This window comes from Drosophila mojavensis, unplaced genomic scaffold, assembly GCF_018153725.1.
Source record: "Drosophila mojavensis isolate 15081-1352.22 unplaced genomic scaffold, ASM1815372v1 contig_36, whole genome shotgun sequence".
Taxonomy (NCBI): domain Eukaryota; kingdom Metazoa; phylum Arthropoda; class Insecta; order Diptera; family Drosophilidae; genus Drosophila; species Drosophila mojavensis.
In genome coordinates this window covers 12510068-12528431 of record NW_025318858.1, presented here as the reverse complement: position 1 = coordinate 12528431, position 18364 = coordinate 12510068, and the positions used below count along the sequence as shown (strand labels likewise).

The 18364-nt window shown below is 41.5% G+C and overlaps 3 protein-coding genes across 4 annotated transcripts; 2 read left to right on the top strand and 1 right to left on the bottom strand.

The window, feature by feature from the left end:
* The first annotated feature begins 78 nt into the window (after nt 1-78).
* Nucleotides 79-2884, top strand: LOC6576614 (probable basic-leucine zipper transcription factor N). 2 transcript variants are annotated; one of them, XR_001449422.3, is made up of 4 exons: nt 79-607; nt 712-1217; nt 1985-2700; nt 2782-2884. XR_001449422.3 is itself a non-coding variant. In XM_002002567.4 (3 exons), the coding sequence occupies exons 1-3, from the start codon at nt 554-556 to the stop codon at nt 2598-2600; spliced, it is 1176 nt and encodes a 391-aa protein (XP_002002603.2). In that variant the 5' UTR covers nt 79-553; the 3' UTR covers nt 2601-2748. The 2 variants fall into 2 exon arrangements, 1 of the variants encoding a protein (XP_002002603.2); XM_002002567.4 differs by lacking the exon at nt 2782-2884 and having other exon boundaries at nt 1985-2748.
* Nucleotides 2885-4170: 1286 nt separating this feature from the next.
* LOC6576612 (trifunctional purine biosynthetic protein adenosine-3) lies at nt 4171-17882 on the top strand. Its single transcript, XM_002002565.4, has 7 exons — nt 4171-4867; nt 11190-11437; nt 11532-12181; nt 13282-13507; nt 13700-14115; nt 15317-16357; nt 16427-17882. Exons 1-7 carry the CDS (start codon nt 4688-4690, stop codon nt 17725-17727), a joined length of 4062 nt encoding a protein of 1353 aa, XP_002002601.1. The 5' UTR covers nt 4171-4687; the 3' UTR covers nt 17728-17882.
* Nucleotides 6553-7500, bottom strand: LOC6576613 (pupal cuticle protein). Its single transcript, XM_002002566.4, has 2 exons — nt 7303-7500; nt 6553-7230 (listed from the first exon to the last, which is right to left on the bottom strand). Exons 1-2 carry the CDS (start codon nt 7330-7332, stop codon nt 6736-6738), a joined length of 525 nt encoding a protein of 174 aa, XP_002002602.1. The 5' UTR covers nt 7333-7500; the 3' UTR covers nt 6553-6735.
* Nucleotides 17883-18364: the final 482 nt, after the last annotated feature.

Sequence of the window (18364 nt, the reverse complement as noted above, 5' to 3'; positions counted from 1 at the left end):
ATATCTCTGAAAGGTCTCAATACTTTAAATGACCGAAAACAATAAAAATATCGTTTAAAAATGCATACCAAAATGTTTTAAAACGTGCTATTTAATTTAAATGATACATCAATAATAAAAAAACGCAGCTCAATTTGATTGCTATCGAGCCTATCGAGTGTGCCACAGCAGGGCTGCCAGAGTGAGCTAAAAATTGTTGCGTATGCGTGTGCAAAGCATATGCATAGCATATTTTATTGTTTAAAACAATCCTTTTGTGCAAAAAATTGTGCAAAAACATATGTAGAACTTATGTCTGATACAAGTGCTCTGGAATTATGTATCAGTTGTAGTGCGAGCTGCAGTAGCAGGCGCAAAAGAAGAAAGTGAAGCAGCTACAACAACAACAGCAGCGACAAGAACAACAACAAAAGAGCAGCAACAAATTTTGTAAAAGGGAAAAAGAAATATATATACATACATATATTTGTACACAATCAAACGCACACGCAACGTGCTCGCACCAGCCCCATTATAAATTCAAGAAACAACAGCTACAAAAACAGCAATTGCAATGTCCAATGGTGACGATGTGCTAGACAACTGGGAAGAAATTGACGAGGCAGGCGTGAGTATAGATTGACATTACAACAATAAACAGCAACAACATCAAAACAGCAACAACAAACAAAAAAATAATCGTCGAAAATGCTCTCTCGATATCTCTTATAGCTTTGCATGACGCTTCAAACGAAACTGCAAACCGCCGACGACGACTCCAGTTGCACCCTTAAGCCCGCCCCAACAGCTGAAACACCAGCAACAACAGCAGCCTCTGGCAAAATGAAATTACTTCAACGGCCGCAAAGCATGCAGGAAAGCAGCGGCGGTGGCAGCACTGCGACGGCCGCAGACGTGGCACCTAAACAAATCATGATTGCTAAGAAGCAGCCAACGTCTGCGACATCATTGGATGACGAATCGAGCGCGCCGTCGCCGCCTGTTATGATGGTGCTCCATAAATCGAGCAGCGAGTACGATGCTGCCAATTATGCCACGCCCATTAGCAATCAAACGGTGAAAATCTTGCGACGACCCGCACAGGCCGAAGAGCGCCGTGATATGAATGGCATTAGACCCAAGCAGCCCATCAAAACGCTGCAACAAAGAGAGCAGGAATACGCACAGGCACGTCTTCGCATACTGGGAAGCGCTAAGAATCCAGAGGACGATAAACCGTTAGTATTTGAGTGTATATACATATATAACATTGATACTGCCAGTTATCATTTGCAGGGATCGTAGCTACATATATTTACATTGTTTTACTGATGCTGGCAACTCTTCTAGTGAATATGTAGTTGCTCTCAATATTCATGCTGTTTATAGATCTTGAGTGACTCATAACCTTCCAGTAGCTTCTATAGCTATGCTATAAGAGAGCTCTGCTGCCATATTCTATATAGAAACAGATTAGCGCATCAGTTGATTAACAGATAATGCCATACCATACCATAGATAATGGGTAATTAGCTATATATTCCTCGGAGCATTCTCTTAGCTAATTTCTGTTCATTTTAATAACCAATATAAGGATAATATATCCTATAGCTGTTATAGAAAATATTCAATAGCAAAGAAACTTTCCATAAAATTAGGATTAGCTATGCAATTTTCAATGATGCAGTTAAAATTATCTATATATTAGCTATGTCTCCAACCAAGATAAGTATAGGATATCCTGTAGAGCAAATTGATGATGCAATGATCCAGTTTCTGTAAGAATGCCAAGCTTTAACAAGCGGTGAAACTGGTACTTGATCCGGATACAATTCTATATACAACACTTTCCATTTACAATTTCTCGTTTTACCATTTAAGCAGCGTTCATTAAACTAATATTTGAGCTCTGTATATACTAGACTTTCCCTAAACGAAGTTCCCAATGCAATTTCTCAAGTTGCCTTTTGTGCGCCTTGTAAAACTAATATCTAATCTCTTGCAGTGCCGCGGCCGCAACCCTCGTGGTGCTATCAACCCCAGTGCAACCGGAGGTGACGACAACAACGCCGACAGCGTTCAACTTCAATAACAACATTAATAATAACAACAGTGGCATTGGCATTCAGTCAGTAAATAATGCATCACCTGGCATGCATCGGTCCACATCGGCGCCAAAGATGTCACAGACGGCGCCCTTTTACAACAACTACAACAATTATTATCAGCCGCCGCCAAATACAGCCCCCATGGGCTATTTCTATCAGCAGACACCGTCGATGCATCAGCCACATCAACAGCAGCAACAGCATCAACAAACTTCGCCACAATCTCTGGCGCACTACAATCAACGACTGTCGCAGTATATGACAGGCGCCAGTGTGACAGCAGCAGGAGCTGCAACGGCCAACCCTCAGCAGAGTTGGTCGCCGGTTGTGGGCGGCAGTGTTTCGGCGGCGCTGCTGCGTCAGCAATCGTTGCATACGCCATCGTTGCAACAGCATCAGGCACAGCCACAGCCACCGCCACCTCAATATGCACATCCATACAATGATAACGTACTACGGCTGCCACGTGGTCCGTGCCCCAATGGCACAATCGGATTTCAGATGCGTCGGTAACAGGCGGCCAGATGGATGCAACAAAACTATCTATTATTTCAATTATCCCATGCCAATTGAACGCATGCATTCAAAATTGTCATTTCTGAGATTGCATTAAGTAATTTGTTTTGCTTTATACACATTTATATATACATCTATATATATATTTATTCATTCTTTTTCATGTGGCAAATTTGAGAGCTGCAATCAACCAACTATGTAAACAAATTTATGACGGAGTTTGGTAGTTATCTTGTAAATTTACAAACAAAAAACAACAGAGGAGAAACATTACAATTTTTTAATGCTTACTAATAATAATAACAAAACAATACAAAAACCGAAAATACATATTTTACAAAACGAGAATGGGCTACTTGATTATGATCGAATTCGAATTCGAAATTAAATATCTTTATAAATAAATACAAATATTATTGATTGTAATTTAGATATGGTAAGTAAATTATATAATGTTTGATAGTACTTTGATGATTACCTACAAAAATATTGGTATATTATTATAGATCAGGTAAGTATACTTATAGAGTTGGGCTAATTTCTAATAATTATTTTAATGGTTAAAATACTGTATAATAAATCCGGTGGATATTGTATGACTTTTTATACAATTCACTATATGAATTTTAGATTATGGCACTTTTGATCATTTAAGTATTAATATAGAACTTGCTGATATGTATTTAGAATTTAATTGACATTTCAAAGATTCTCTGAAAATTACATTTGCAAAAGATCTAGGTTCCTAATATTCTATTAGAATTATTAAAAAAAAAAAAAAAAACGTTTTTTATGGTATTATTTTAGTTATGGTTATAACTGTAAGAATTTTAACTTTGTAGTAATTAATATACTTTGAATTAATTTAAGTGATTTACATATTTGAAATAACTTTAAAATTTAATTTCTGACATTACAGATTAGGTAAGTAATATTTGTTTCAAATCAGGGAATAACATGAATTTTTTCCTTGCTTAAAGAACAAAATTTTTTCCAATTTCATTTTTAGCATTTTTTTGTTGGAAATTTTTTAAATTGTAATTTCCAAGTTATGAATCATGATGAATACTCGGTAACTTATATATCAGAAAATGTACTTTTCGATATTAACAAATTGAGAAGAAATAAAAACATGTGCACACATTTAAGTACACACGATCAGTATTGAAATCAAGAGATTTGTTTCCAGAATTCGGTGCATTGATCTCAGATTATCTGTAATTTGTTTCCGCGACTGATGCAGGGCCATAAATTTTATATGATTAAGAAATCGGCTGATCGCTTAAATATGATTTGGTTTTATTATATGTATACTTATACCTCATCCAGTTAAGTGAAGTTTCACACTTCTCGCCATTTAATTACAATAAAAATTGTAAAGAATTGCTTAATTTAATTAAAGCGTACAAAATGCCGTACTGTTAGCTGCAACTGCACTTACCCCCACGGTCTGTACGGTTACGGCCTCTGAAAAGGTTATCGTTGTGTTTTTGTTATTTTCCAAACGGTTTCTTCTGCCACCAATAACAAAAACAAGAGAGTGCATTAGGGGACCGACGCCAATCGGCAATCCAATGACTTTCTTATCAGCTCGCAGCAACGTGAAATATGTATAAGACGTGTATAAGTGTGTGAGCGAGACAGAGAGAGAGAGTGAGAGCGCGCATAACATAATCAACTGGTATCGCGACGAATTGGCGTTGCCTAGGCCTGTCTACTATTTTCGCTTTTTATTTTTGCCTACACATAAAGTATTTAATTCAGTCCAGTTTCAGTTGAAAACACGGCGTCGTGCGGTGCGGTTTACTATTAGCAAAGAACGGCGAAAGCAACATAAGAAGCATAACTGAAAAGAGACTAAACAAAAGCCACGCTCTCTCACACTCTCGCCGCTCAATTCGCTCTTTGTTGCTCGTGCGTGCCAAAAATCGTCACTGATCGGAACACGTGGGCACGCAGCAAACAGAATATAATAATAAAAATACAACGAAAACAATTTAATAGCAATCATTTCGCGTGATTAAAACGTGCAAAGTTTTCTGATTAGTATTGTTGTTGTGCTTTAATATTAACAAACGGCGAAAATGTCAAATCGCGTGCTGGTCATCGGTAGCGGTGGGCGTGAGCACGCCATCTGTTGGAAGCTGGAGCAGTCGCCGCTAGTGTCGCAAATCTACGCTCTGCCGGGCAGCTTCGGCATTGAGCAGCTGGGCGCAAAGTGCCAGAATCTCGGCGCCGACGCACTAGATGCGAAGGATTTTGAGGTGAGTGCAGTGTACGCTCCGGAGGTTCGTCGTGGTTAGCTCAGTGCAGCCGCGCGGTGTGCTCACTGTCCTTCACTTAACCTTCGAGCCGGGCTTAAAGTTACACTGCGTCGCTGCTGCTACTGCTGCAGCTGCGGCGGATGCAACCACGGCTATGCGATGCTGCAAATTTATCAACATTTTATTGCTATTTTTTTATTACACATACATATGCCTGCTTTTGACATTTTCTTTTATGGTGCTCAGTTAATTTGGTTTTAATGTTAAACGGAGCTCGTAAATGGATCCAATCAAAAGCGTAACAGCGGCCAAACTTTGCATTCTCTAACTGTGTGCATGTGCCTATGTGTGGCTGTGTGCGCGCGTGTGTGTGTCTGACTATAGATACTTTAACCCCTAAGCGGCACAGTGTGCCAAAAGGTAGATTTATTGTTTAGCCTTGAGGTGATTGAGATTCTTAGACATTTTATTAAGGAATTGTAGTTAAATATGAATAAAATGGTTAATGTTTTAATTAAAAAATTTATATTTAAACTGAAATTTGATTTATTAGCAAACAATTTTACATTTCATCAGTATCATTATATATAAAAAAAAAAAAATAAATAAATAAATAAATAAATAATAATAATAATTAAAATTGTCGAGCAAATATATTTGAAAAATTTAAAATTAAAATATAAAACAATAATTTTATATTTTTTTACATCAATTATAAATTTAAATAAGTATATTTGCTATTTTATTTATTTTTTTTAAATTTATTTGTTCTATAATTTTTAATTTGTTGTTTTATAATTATCAGTAATATTTTCCACATGGTGTAAGAAAAGTTTTTACTTACGTCATGTAAAGTATTTCCGTTGCTTTCTAAAAATATATACAAATAACATGATATTGATAGATTTCCTGATAATATAATCTAGCAAACAAAACAGCTTTACATATTCGCGATCACGCCTTTTGGAAAAACAATAAATGAACTATTTATAATAAATAACTCAGTTTTTATTAATACTGAATCGTATCATCTGGAATTCAAATAAAATATTGTGATAAAGTAGATGTTTAAAATAAAAAAAAAAATAAAAAATCTTATAGCAGAGTTCATTCAGCATATAAAAATATTATACTCTGATTTCCCATTTTGAATGGATTCTAAGTATAAAAAGGGTATATAGGATTTCTAAGCAATTACAAATATGGACATCTCCTCCGTTAAAATGTAGATGAAGATGAGGGATAGATGGAAACCAATCACAAAAGGAAAACTCTTTAAATTCAGTTAGATTGAACAAACAAAATCGATGTTTTTTTTTTTTTTATCTCTGTCAATAGATTTACATCTGAAACTTTGAGATTAATAAGCCCAGCCATATAAATCGATTAGACTCGCCTTTAAATCTTAAGTAAATGCACTTGCATTCGGATTGCAATTTGTCCGCCTATTAAAATATCATATTTTTTATTTATTTAATTTTTATTTTTTTTTTAATTTTATTTTTTTTTTGCAAGTAAAATCTTTTGCTTTCAATGCGGCTATAAATTCCGTTATCTATTAGCGGGTCCATTTATAAAGTCGCTCCAAGCATTAGCGTCTGCTCGATTGACACCTGAGACGGAGTTTGAATATAAACAATTTCATTTGTTTCATATATCTTTTTGTATATTTTCGATTTTTTTTTTTTATTTATTATTATTATTTATTTATTTTTCTTTTTTTGTCTTAGCACTTCTATTCATTAATTGTTTAGATCAAATTCACAGTTTGCGTCTGGCTTGTCTGTCAGTCTGCCATTTTCCCTGCCCGCCCCGAACCCGACCCATCAGCCGTCTCCATACATCTAATATGGATCATTCGATCGCCCTCAGCGTTGCGTGGGTGGTGCATGTGTCAGATGCACCACCTTAGGCGTCACACTGGGTCGAGTACGCGGCGTCGTCGGCTCCTGAATGTCGCGTTCGTACACCTTAAAGGCCTCCGCATCGTGAGCCACAGTCTTCAGCTCGCCCGTATAGTAGTCTCGGACCTGATACGGATGTGTACGGATATAGGCCAATGCGCGCAATATATAGTCGGGCACCTTGGGTATATGATCGCCCACGGGATAGTAGCCCTTCTCATCGGCCACATAGCTAATGCTAATGGGCGTGCCCTCAGGTGAGATATAACTCGAGCCGCCTTGCACGGCAATGCCTCCCAATCCGGATTGTTTGCCCGTAATGCCATTGGACGTTTCGTACGCATAACTATAGCTGCCATCCGGATCCACGTTCAGTTCGTTGTGCAGCGTATGCGTATTACGATCCGAATCGGGTATATATGCTGCCTGGATCAGAGCTGTCACGCACACGAGTTGTATCTATAAAATTTGCACACATTTTGATTAATTGAAATCCAATTGGAATTCTTTAAAATAGTTCAAAAAGCTTACAAGCAAAGAGAGTTGCATATTTTTGCACATTTTCGGAATTGAAAAAAAATTTCAATAATATTTAATAATAATTTTGTTTTTTGTGATTTCGTATATTTAATTTAATTTTTTTTTGTTTGTTTTGTTTTGTTTTGTAAATCTCGAAATCTCGTCGCGGTTGTTCGTTCTAGCGCTTTAAATCAACGACTGTTTGGCTGCTTTTTGCATGCTTTCGTTTTTATATACAATTCGCTTGCCATGAATTTTTGTACTTTTTCGTTTTTTTGTTGTTTTTAATTTTTGGGGATTGGAAACCCAGTTCCGAGAGCGAAGGCGTCGTCTGTAGCCGTCGTCTCCAGCCGCTCGTCATATCATCATCTCAAGCGGCAGTCATAAATTAAATGATTTTATTTGGTTTAAGCGAGGCTTCGTTTATTTTTTATTATTTTTTTTTGTTGTTGTTAATTTTTGCCTTTTTCCTCTTTTTGTTTATAATAATTATTTTATATGTGATCGCCAAATGGTTACCGTTCTTAAAGTTTTGTGGGCCGGTTAAATATCATTTATTGCTCTTAATATCATATACCCTATTCGAAGGTTATATAGCACCTCTGATTTGATATATTTATTTATATATATCTGTATGCCTATATATATTTTAATTGTTGTTGATCTTGAACACAATTATTGCCTTGCATTCCATAATTTTTAGTTCATTTTGGTTTGCAAGAAAAATATTTCAGAGATCGTTGAACCGCTCGTAAATGTAGTACGATTAAGGTTTTTGTTTTACGGGGCTCGTTTACGTAACTGAACTCAAGTAAACAGATATACTTAACCAGTTTACAAATATTTCTACACATACTTAAAAACAAAATAAAATTGCTTCTATTATTTGGAAATGTTCTTTCATCAATTATTTTCGATAATATGTTTTTTAAATTGATTCGTCTACTTAAATGGGATTTTCTAATTTATTACGATTGCTTATTATTTATTTTTGGCTAAAGCTGTTTGCTAATTTGGGGGCAAGGCAGGGTGGTAAGGTATCAAAGAAAGCTTTTAATCCAAGTTTTTATTGACAAGAAAAAACATTCAAATGTCACTTGTATAATGTTATATAAATAGCCTTTGAGAATCGCGTAGAAAGGTCATTCTAGGCATAGGAGTTGAAAGAATGAAAAAGATTTCAAATTGGAGGATGTGAAAGAAAAAGGTCAGCGGAAAAAAAGAGATATGAAGAAGATACGAATCAAAGTTGGAAATACGAAAGATAAATAGAGAACAAATTTACGAAGAGAGATAGAAGGGATGAAACAAAGAGAGGCTAAAAGAGAGAAAAAGAGAGAGAGAGAGAGAAGTGGACAGAGAGATGTAAAGGAAGAGAAAGACAAAGCATCAAGGAAAAGTTAGGAGTCGAATTGAGGGAGATATCGAAAAGTACATAAAAGGCGTCAGAGGAAAAGGAAATGAAAGAAACCGAGAGGCAGATAAATATAGGATAGATAAACAAACAATAAGAAAGGGACAAAGAAGAGGAACTAGAGGGAAAGTGAGTGAGAGAAACTGGACGATTACAAAATAGATCTAAAGTGAAAGACAAACCAAGAAACAGAAAATAGATTCATTCATAGGACACTGTGAGCAAGCGGCACCAACCAATTATAAGCATAAAGCTGAGCAAACAAAATTCGTTGACTCTCAGCTTTCATATAAACATTAATGAATTTCTCATTCTTTATATACAGAGTTTCTAGTTTGAAGCTGAGAACTATAAGAGTCTATCTAGCTGAATTCCTGTTCTTTCCATACTTATACCCAATCCCAGCCAACAAACCGTAACTAATCTATCACATTTGCTGGCCAAATGCTGAGTCGTGAATTACTCATTTGCATACAGTATGCAATATAGTAAATTATGTGGGGCTGAGGAGTATAAAAACTGTTCTTGGCCAAGTTTGGAAAGTGATCAGAAATTCCGAGACATCGTTTGGGAAATGGGAACCTTGGCCGGATTGCCATAAATGGCACCATGAAATGGCGAAATGTGAAGACGTCACATTTTAGCAGCTGACTGGGAGCAGACGGCGAGCGCTATGAACGTACTTGAACCCCAAAAATGTGGGAGACAGAGGAAGAGAGCGCGTGGAGTGAGGGGGTTGGAGGTGGCATAGGGGAGAAACAGTGCTGTTAATGTGTTAAATAGTCTGGAACGCAGTTGCACTTTGTGGATTCTTCGTTTGGGACTGGCGCCAAATCGATTAGAACCGAGACGAAGACGGAGCGCATCAGTCACGTTCATCCCAAACCGGATGAGCAGGCTCCGGATTTTTGTCGATCTTGTTGTTCAGCAGGCATAGCTCTTAACTGAGTCAGTACATCTTTTGAATGCTGTTGTTGCTATAATTATTTTTCATTTATTTTTTTATTATTTATTTGGTTTCTTAAATTTGATTTTTTTTTTTTTTTTTTTTTTTTTTGGTAATAACACCATTCACCAATGTGACAATGCACCCAGTTTAATGGCAAAACAATTAGGAAGGAATTTTTGCCATGGCGACAAATTGTTTTCGATGCAGAACCGGCTATAATTTATTTGTTGCCAACATTCTGGGCTTGCCCTGAATTAAGAAATTAGCATTTAATATGGTAATACCCCATCTCAGACTGTCAAAAAAGGGCATGATAAGGAGGAGGAAGAGTTTGAACTTGTGCAAGTTTATGCTTAAAGTAAAGAGAAGATTTTCCATTTTTCTTTTCTTTAAAAGCTAGTTAGGCGTTGGTTCTCTATAGAACAATAATGGGTATTTCATAGTCGAGCTTGCTTACGTTCGCAGCATTTTGCACCAGTTGCATGACAAATTCCCCATAACTTATTTAGCATACCACATTTCTGAGACCGAGCAACCAGTATGAAATGTTGCTGGGAATTTCAAAGTCATGCGTATATTATATATTACATATTATATTATATTTAAATAATACTCAACTCCTGTACATCCCGAATCGCCTTTTATGGACAAATAAAAGACGTAAAAGATCTGATTAAAATTTGAATTATATATAATAATACATATCATCTCATAGTCCGTCAAACTTTAAGCATTCCAATATACTTGCAATTTACTTAAATATATAAAGTAAAGCATATAGCAATTATTATATTATTAATCAATATATTAAAGTTTCATCTTTGTTTACAGGTCATCTCATAGTCTAGCAAACTGCTATCACTCTATTTTGTTTAAAACTAGAAAAGTTTGCATTCTATTATCAGTTATAGGGTATCTCATAGTATGTCAGAGTTTATGCAACTTTATTTTCAATCCAATATAATATCATAATTTATGAATATTGCAATATTAAACCCTTCAATTTAATTTACTGGGTATCTCAGAGTCGATTACATTCATTCAAGCTTGCTACACAACTTGTTTGCATAAAATATGAAAACATATAATTTATTTATATAACAATATTTCACACCTCACACAAATTACAAGGCATCTCTTAGTCAGTCACAGCTTTGCCAGGCCCTCTCGCTAATTAGCTTACAAGTCCAAGTATTTGCACGAATTATAAAAACATATAAGTTATTTATAAATCAATATTTCAACACATGTTAACATATTACAGGGCATCTATCAGTCGGGCGCATCCATGAGCAGGTCCTCGCTTGAAATCGCTTGCATAAAAAACATGCAGCATATAACTTATTTATAAAACAATATTTCAATATATGTTAACAAATTACAAGGCATCTCGTAGTCTGGCACATTGTCGACAATTTACAGGGCATTCCATAGTGTGTCATGCCCTAGCGTCTCTCTCTCTCCCTCTCCCTCTCCCTCTCCCTCTCTGTTAACTTGTTTACACTAAAAATTCTTTTGCATTTGACCTTTTGCCAGGCCATTGCCAAGTGGTGCCAGCTGAACAAGATCTCGCTGGTGGTGATCGGGCCCGAAGATCCGCTGGCTTTGGGCCTGGGCGATGTGCTGCAGAAGGCGGGCATCGCATGCTTTGGGCCCGGCAAGCAGGGCGCCCAGATCGAGGCCGATAAGAAGTGGGCCAAAGACTTTATGCTGCGCCATGGCATACCGACGGCGCGCTACGAGAGCTTCACGGATGTGAACAAGGCCAAAAAGTTTATACGCAGGTAAAGTCGAAATGAGTAAATTTTAATTAAATTTCAATGAAATTAAAAATGAATAATAATGACAATAATAATATTCTCGCCTTTGCTTTGACAGCGCCCCGTACGCCGCTCTGGTGGTGAAGGCCGCCGGTTTGGCTGCCGGCAAGGGCGTCGTGGTGGCCGCCAATGTGGAGGAGGCCTGCCAAGCTGTGGACGAGATACTGGGCCAGCTGAAGTATGGCCAGGCGGGCGCCACTCTCGTCGTGGAGGAGCTGCTCGAGGGCGAGGAGGTCTCTGTGCTGGCCTTCACCGATGGCAAAACCATTCAGGCCATGCTGTCCGCCCAGGATCACAAGCGTCTGGGCAACGGTGATACGGGACCCAATACTGGCGGCATGGGCGCCTATTGTCCCTGCCCCTTGATCAGCAAACAGGCCCTGGAGCTGGTCCAGCGCGCTGTGCTGGAGCGAGCCATCAAGGGACTGCAGCAGGAGCGCATTGCCTATCAGGGCGTCCTCTATGCCGGTCTCATGCTGACACGTGACGGTCCACGCGTACTCGAGTTCAACTGTCGCTTTGGGGATCCCGAGACGCAAGTGATACTTCCGCTCCTCGAATCCGATCTGTTCGAGGTGATGCAGGCGTGCTGCAAGGGGCAGCTGGAGCAGCTCACCTTGCAGTGGCGCAGCGGCCTGAGTGCCGTCGGTGTGATCATGGCCAGCGCTGGCTATCCGGAAACTTCTACAAAGGGTTCCGTCATCACAGGTGAGCTGTCAACTCGTTTATGCAACAGAAATTCCCTTTTCGCATGTACCGGGAAATTCACAAAACAATTTTGCATAAATTAAAATAATAATATTAATAAATGCAGCTGAGATTTTAGTATCTGTCGAAACAAGTTAGGCCTGCATATATTACTTGTATTATATTGGCCTGTGATTCGACCTGATCGATGCCCAATGAGATAATGATCTACCGATCATTAGACATACTTTAATTAAGGAACTAGAACTTCAAAATAACTCATTTACTTAGATTAGGTACTATGCCTAGACTCTTGGAATCCTTTGTGGTTCTACTCTGTACTAGAAATGATAGATCATTGAGTTGAGATATCAAAGCATAGATTAAAGTGTCCATAAGAACTGAAGCTGATTTAGATTTAAAGAGCAAATTAGCTTGGCTAATAAATTTAGGCTGTTAGCCTATTACCCTTAGCCTAAAACTGAAATGATAATAGATCTAGCCTAAGCAGAGATCAGAGAAAAGAGGAAGAGGTGAGAGTCTAGGCTGAGCAGAGATCAGATAAAGAGGGAGAGGAAAGGGTCTACCCTGAGCAAAGATCAGAGAAAGGAGGACAAGATAAATGGGAAATGAAACAAGATGTGTAAGAGAAAAGAAGATGATGGTAAATGGAAAACGAATTGGGGAAAAGGAAAGAGAGAAATAGATAAGAGAGCAGGAAATATGCAACAAGTCAGGAAAAAGGAACAGAAAAGAGGGAGAAGAGATACAAGGGAAATGGAGCAGGAAGAGGAAGGAGAAATAGGGTGGTAAAAAAAAGAAAAGAGAAAGGTGGAAAAGGGAAAATGCGAAATAACTGAAAGATGATACAATAGCAGAGCAGGAAATGTGCAACAAGTTTGGAAAAAGAGAAAGAGAAAAGAGAAGAGATACAAGGAAAAGAGGAAGGAAGAGGAAAAGAAAAAATAAAATAGAGGGAAAGTAAAATAAAAACAAATTTAAAAGCAAAAACCGAAAAGAGGGGAGAGGACAGATCAAAGATCACTGACTAAATTATGTTATTTATTTTCCTATTCCTATTCCAATTCTCATTAGTATATTCACAATTTGATCCATTCCAGGTCTGCCCGCTGCCAACACAGAGACTCAGCTGATCTTCCACAGCGGCTTGACCGTCAATGCCCAGCAGGAGCCGCTGACCAATGGCGGCCGAGTGCTCATTGCCATTGCGCTGGACCCGAGCCTCAGGCAGGCCGCTGCGCAGGCCACCAAGCTGGCGGAGAGCATCAGTTTTGCTGGAGCTGGAGCACAATATCGCACGGATATAGCGCAGAAGGCGTTCAAAATGTAAATCAAATGAGATTAAAAGGAAATAAAGAAAAAATGAAATAAATGTTCATTAAAAGATCATTATGTTACGAGATCTCACAGATCTAACCAGGCGAATCATGCACGCTCATCATTTGTGTTTGTGTGTCTTCCTTCCCACTTTCATGCCATCCCTCTTTAACTCTGCTTTGCTCTCTATCATCTCCTTAGGGCGCCAGCTGCCTCGCTCAGCTACAAGGACAGCGGCGTGGACATCGATGCTGGCGATGCTCTGGTGCAGCGTATCAAGCCCCTATCGCGTGGCACCCAACGCCCCGGGGTCTTGGGTGGTCTGGGCGGCTTCGGTGGTCTGTTTCGCATCAAGGAGCTCAGCTACAGGCAGCCGGTCATAGCGGAGGCCACTCAAGGTGTGGGCGCCAAAATACAGTTGGCCCTGCAGAATGAGCTCTACGATCACATTGGCTACGATCTCTTCGCCATGTGTGCGAATGAGCTCCTGGAGCTGGGCGCCGAGCCAGTTGCATTCCTGGATTACATAGCCTGCGGCAAGCTGCAGGTGCCACTCGCCGCACAGCTGGTCAAGGGCATGGTCGATGGCTGTCGGGATGCCCGATGCGCTCTAGTTGGTGAGTTGAATGGGATGGACGAGAGCTGTATTGATCAATTTGTTATCTATTAGTAATATCTTAATTGATTGCAAGTCTTGTCAAAGATTTGTCCACTAAGATCTGATAAGGTGTAGTTAATTTTGTTTGATAGGATCAGTAATTACAGAAGATTTTCTGTATCGACATATTGTCGATAACTTTCGTTTATCTAAAGCAAAGCTCGCATACATGTGTTTACCGTTTCTCGATGTCCCCAAATAGGTCTGTAATAATACATATAAATAGGTTTCTCTCACACTTTGAGAAATAACTCTGAGACTAACCGAATGCGTCGGTTCTTCAAAGAATTCGTTTGCGATCGGACCGAAATCGTTTTCCTCGGGTTTTCTGTTCTGGTTAGTCCCCGATCTTTTGGTTGAGTTCAATGAACTAGTCTTTTGTATATGTATTCCATATGCATGTGAGTGTTGTGTTCATGAATTGAGTTCCTTGTTGAACTAAATTGTGCGAGCGTCAATCGTATCGAGAGATGAAAGGAAACCGAAGGCTCTTGCTCAATGCGAGCCAGAGTGAATGTGATTTTTTCCGGGTGATCTCTATAGTTAGAAATGATCTTAAGCTGATGCTTAGGCAATGCTTAAGACTTTTATTGCTAACTATATACGTATTAATTCATTTACTCTCTCTCTCTATCTTTTCATCAACTATCTTCCTTTTCATTTATTCTTTCTTTTACTTACTGTCTATCTCTCTCTCTCTCTCTTCATAATTAATTTTCCTTTCATTAAAACCACTTCTACTACTTTCTTTCTCTCTATACCTCTCTCTCTCACTGTTTCCTTCATCTACTTTCTCTCTCTTTGCATCATCCATATTTCCTTTAACTCATACTCTCTCTCTCTCTCATCATCTATTTTCCCTTTCACTCATACTTTGTTCTACTTACCTCTTTCTCTTCATCCTCTATCTTCCCTCTAACTCGTACCCTTATTCCCCCCTTCTTTCTGTCCATGTTTCCTTTCATTCATACCTTCTTCTTCTTCTTAATTACTCCCTTACTCTCTCTCTCTCTATAATCTATCTTCTCTTTCACTTCGTCCTCCATCTTACCTTTCACTTGTACCCTCTGCTTATTACTATATCACTTTCTCTCTTTCTCTCCATCATCTATCTTTCCTTTCATTCATACTTACTTACTCTCTCTCTCTCTCTCCCACAGGTGGCGAAACCGCTGAGATGCCCTCTCTATATTCAGTCGGACAATATGACATGGCTGGCTACTGTGTGGGTCTGGTGGAGGAGTCGCGCGTCCTGCCCCGCTTCGATAGCTATCAGGCTGGGGATTTGCTTGTGGGTTTGCCCTCCTCCGGGCTGCACTGCGCCGGCTTCAATGAGCTGCTCACTCAATTGGCGGCGGCTGGCGTGAATCTCAGGGATCGTTCGCCAGTGGGCGGCGACAGTGGACTCAGCTTGGCTCAGGTGCTGGGCACGCCCACCCGAGTGTATGTGCAGCAGCTGTTGCCCCATTTGCAGGCGGGTGAGATAAAGGGCGTGGCCCACGTGACCCACGGCCTGCTGCACGATGTGGAGCGGCTGCTGCCCGCTGGATACGAAGTGGCACTGGACTTTGGCGCTGTGCCCGTGCCGCAGGTGTTTGGCTGGCTGGCCGGACAGCTGCAGCTGACGGCGCAGACATTGCTGGAGCGGCACAACTGTGGCATCGGCATGCTGCTGGTGCTACCCCAGGCCAGCCAGTTGTGGCGCACATCCTTGCCCGGTGCGAAGGTCCTGGGCATTCTGCAAACACGTGCAGCTGGCGCAACTGGCGCAAGGATTCAGGTGCGCAACTTTGAGGAGCAGCTGGAGGATTTGGCCACGCCATTTGGTGGCTTGGGCAGCAACCAGTTGCCCTCCGAGGCTGTGGAGCTGACGGAGCCCACGACAGTGGTGCGCGAGGATTGCTTTGTAAATGCCAGCGGACGCCGTCTGACCCGCCTACCCGCCCACTATACGGATCCCATCCTCATCCTGGGCACCGACGGCGTCGGCACCAAGCTCAAAATCGCCCAGCAGACGGGACGCAACGGCAGCGTTGGCATCGATTTGGTCGCCATGTGCGTCAACGACATCCTGTGCAATGGCGCCGAACCCTTCAGCTTCTCCAGCTACTACGCCTGCGGCAAGTGGCAGCCCCAGCTGGCCGCCGAGGTGGCGGCGGGCGTGCACGAGGGGGCGCGGCAGGCGAACAGCAGCTTCATCGGTGAGTGCCCAAGCTAAGGAGGAATCTTAGGAATCCTAACCCTCATCTCCACCTGCTTTCATTTTCCAGATGCCCACTTGGCCGCTCTGCCGCTGCTGTACGAACCGCAGGTCTACGATCTGGCTGGCTTTGCGCTGGGCATAGCGGAGGGAGGTGCTATATTGCCACGCCTGGACGAGATTCAGCCGGGAGATGCGCTCATCGGCTTGCCCTCCTCGGGCGTGCACAGCAATGGCTTCAGCCTGGTGCACACGGTGCTCAAGCGGGCGGGTTTGGGCCTGACAGATCGAGCTCCATTCAGTGAGCGCACGCTGGGCGAGGAGCTGCTCGTGCCAACGCGCATCTATGTGCAGGCCCTGGCGCCGCTGCTCGCCCAGGCCGGCCATGGCATCAAAGCGCTGGCTCACATCACTGGCGGCGGCCTGAGCGAGAATATACCGCGTGTGCTGCGCAAGGAGCTGGCGGTGCGCCTCGATGCGAACCGCTTCCAGCTGCCGCCGGTGTTCGCCTGGCTGGCCCAGGCTGGGAATATTGCGCCAGCCGAGCTGCAGCGCACCTACAACTGCGGCCTGGGTCTGATCCTGGTGGTGGCCCCACAGCAGGTAGAGCTGGTGATGCAGCAGCTGCGCTACACGCAACGCGCCGTCGTGGTGGGTGAGGTCGTTGCCCGCAAGGATGCCCGCAAGCCGCAGGTGGTGGTGCAGCATTTCGACAGCCTGCTGGCGCGCAGCCAGCGGCTGCTGTTGGTGCCACGACGACGCGTCGCTGTTCTCATCTCGGGCACCGGCAGCAATCTCCAGGCGCTGATCGATGCAACGCGCGACTCGGCGCAGGCGGTGCACGCCGACATTCGGCTGGTGATTAGCAATAAGGCGGGCGTCTTGGGTCTGGAGCGTGCCAGCCGGGCGGGCATACCATCGTTGGTCATCTCCCATAAGGATTTCGCCAAGCGCGAGGATTACGATGCGGAGCTGACGCGTCATTTGGTCGCCGCACGCATCGATATCGTTTGCCTGGCCGGCTTTATGCGTGTCCTGAGCGCTCCCTTTGTGCGCCATTGGCGCGGACGCCTCATCAATATCCATCCGTCGCTGTTGCCCAAGTATCCGGGCCTGCATGTCCAGCAGCAGGCGCTCGAAGCGGGCGAATCCGAATCCGGCTGCACCGTGCACTTTGTGGACGAGGGCGTCGACACGGGCGCCATACTCATCCAGGCCCCAGTGCCCATCCTCAAGGGCGACACGGTCGAGAGCCTCACCCAGCGCATTCACCAGGCCGAGCACTGGGCGTATCCGCGCGCTCTGGCCTTGCTGGCTAACGGTTCGCTAGCCCTCAATGCGGAGGGCAAGTGCGTCTCGAAGATGAGCTAAAATTTGTTGACTGCATGAATATAGGGAATAGGGGGATTCCTCAAATAGGGGGAATTCCTCAAATTAGACAACATCCATTTGCTTGGTTTACGATATTATAATACATATATGTAAGTACTATATATTTACGTTTTTAATAAACTGTTGTTAAACAACCGAGGGTATTTCTGTGGGGAGTGCTCGACTAGGAGATAGCCGAACATGGCTTACGTACGCCAAATGATGTCGATAAATCACTCACTCATAAAGAAACTACGTTCTTCTAAATACAATATTTTCAAATGTTTCCTTTAATTATTTCCTCTAGAAAATTTCCTCTAAAATACTTTCTTAGAGTATTATCCCTACGTACTTCTAAGCATTTCTTCTAAACATTTCCTCTAAAATATTTTTTTTTTAAGTATGTCCTCTGAGCATTTCTTCATAGCCTTTTCCTGGGTATTTCCTCTAAGTAATTCCTCCAAGTTTTGATTTCTATTTTTGAATATTCCTTTCTTTGAGTATTTCCTTAAGTATTCTTTAAGTATTTCATCTAAATATTTCCTCTAAAATACGTACTTTATATGTTTCCCTTAAGTATTTTCTCAAAGTCTTTCTTGCAGGTATTTCCTTCAATAATTTCCTCTAAACATTTCCT

Coding starts and splice junctions, on each gene's coding strand:
- LOC6576614 (XM_002002567.4), top strand. CDS start 554: ATGTCCAATGGTGACGATGTGCTAGACAACTGGGAAGAAATTGACGAG. Junction 608..711: donor AAGAAATTGACGAGGCAGGC/GTGAGTATAGAT, acceptor TATCTCTTATAG/CTTTGCATGACGCTTCAAAC. Junction 1,218..1,984: donor AATCCAGAGGACGATAAACC/GTTAGTATTTGA, acceptor AATCTCTTGCAG/TGCCGCGGCCGCAACCCTCG.
- LOC6576612 (XM_002002565.4), top strand. CDS start 4,688: ATGTCAAATCGCGTGCTGGTCATCGGTAGCGGTGGGCGTGAGCACGCC. Junction 13,508..13,699: donor GCGCAGAAGGCGTTCAAAAT/GTAAATCAAATG, acceptor TCATCTCCTTAG/GGCGCCAGCTGCCTCGCTCA. Junction 14,116..15,316: donor TGCCCGATGCGCTCTAGTTG/GTGAGTTGAATG, acceptor TCTCTCCCACAG/GTGGCGAAACCGCTGAGATG.
- LOC6576613 (XM_002002566.4), bottom strand. CDS start 7,332: ATGTGCAAAAATATGCAACTCTCTTTGCTT. Junction 7,231..7,302: donor ATATGCAACTCTCTTTGCTT/GTAAGCTTTTTG, acceptor CAAATTTTATAG/ATACAACTCGTGTGCGTGAC.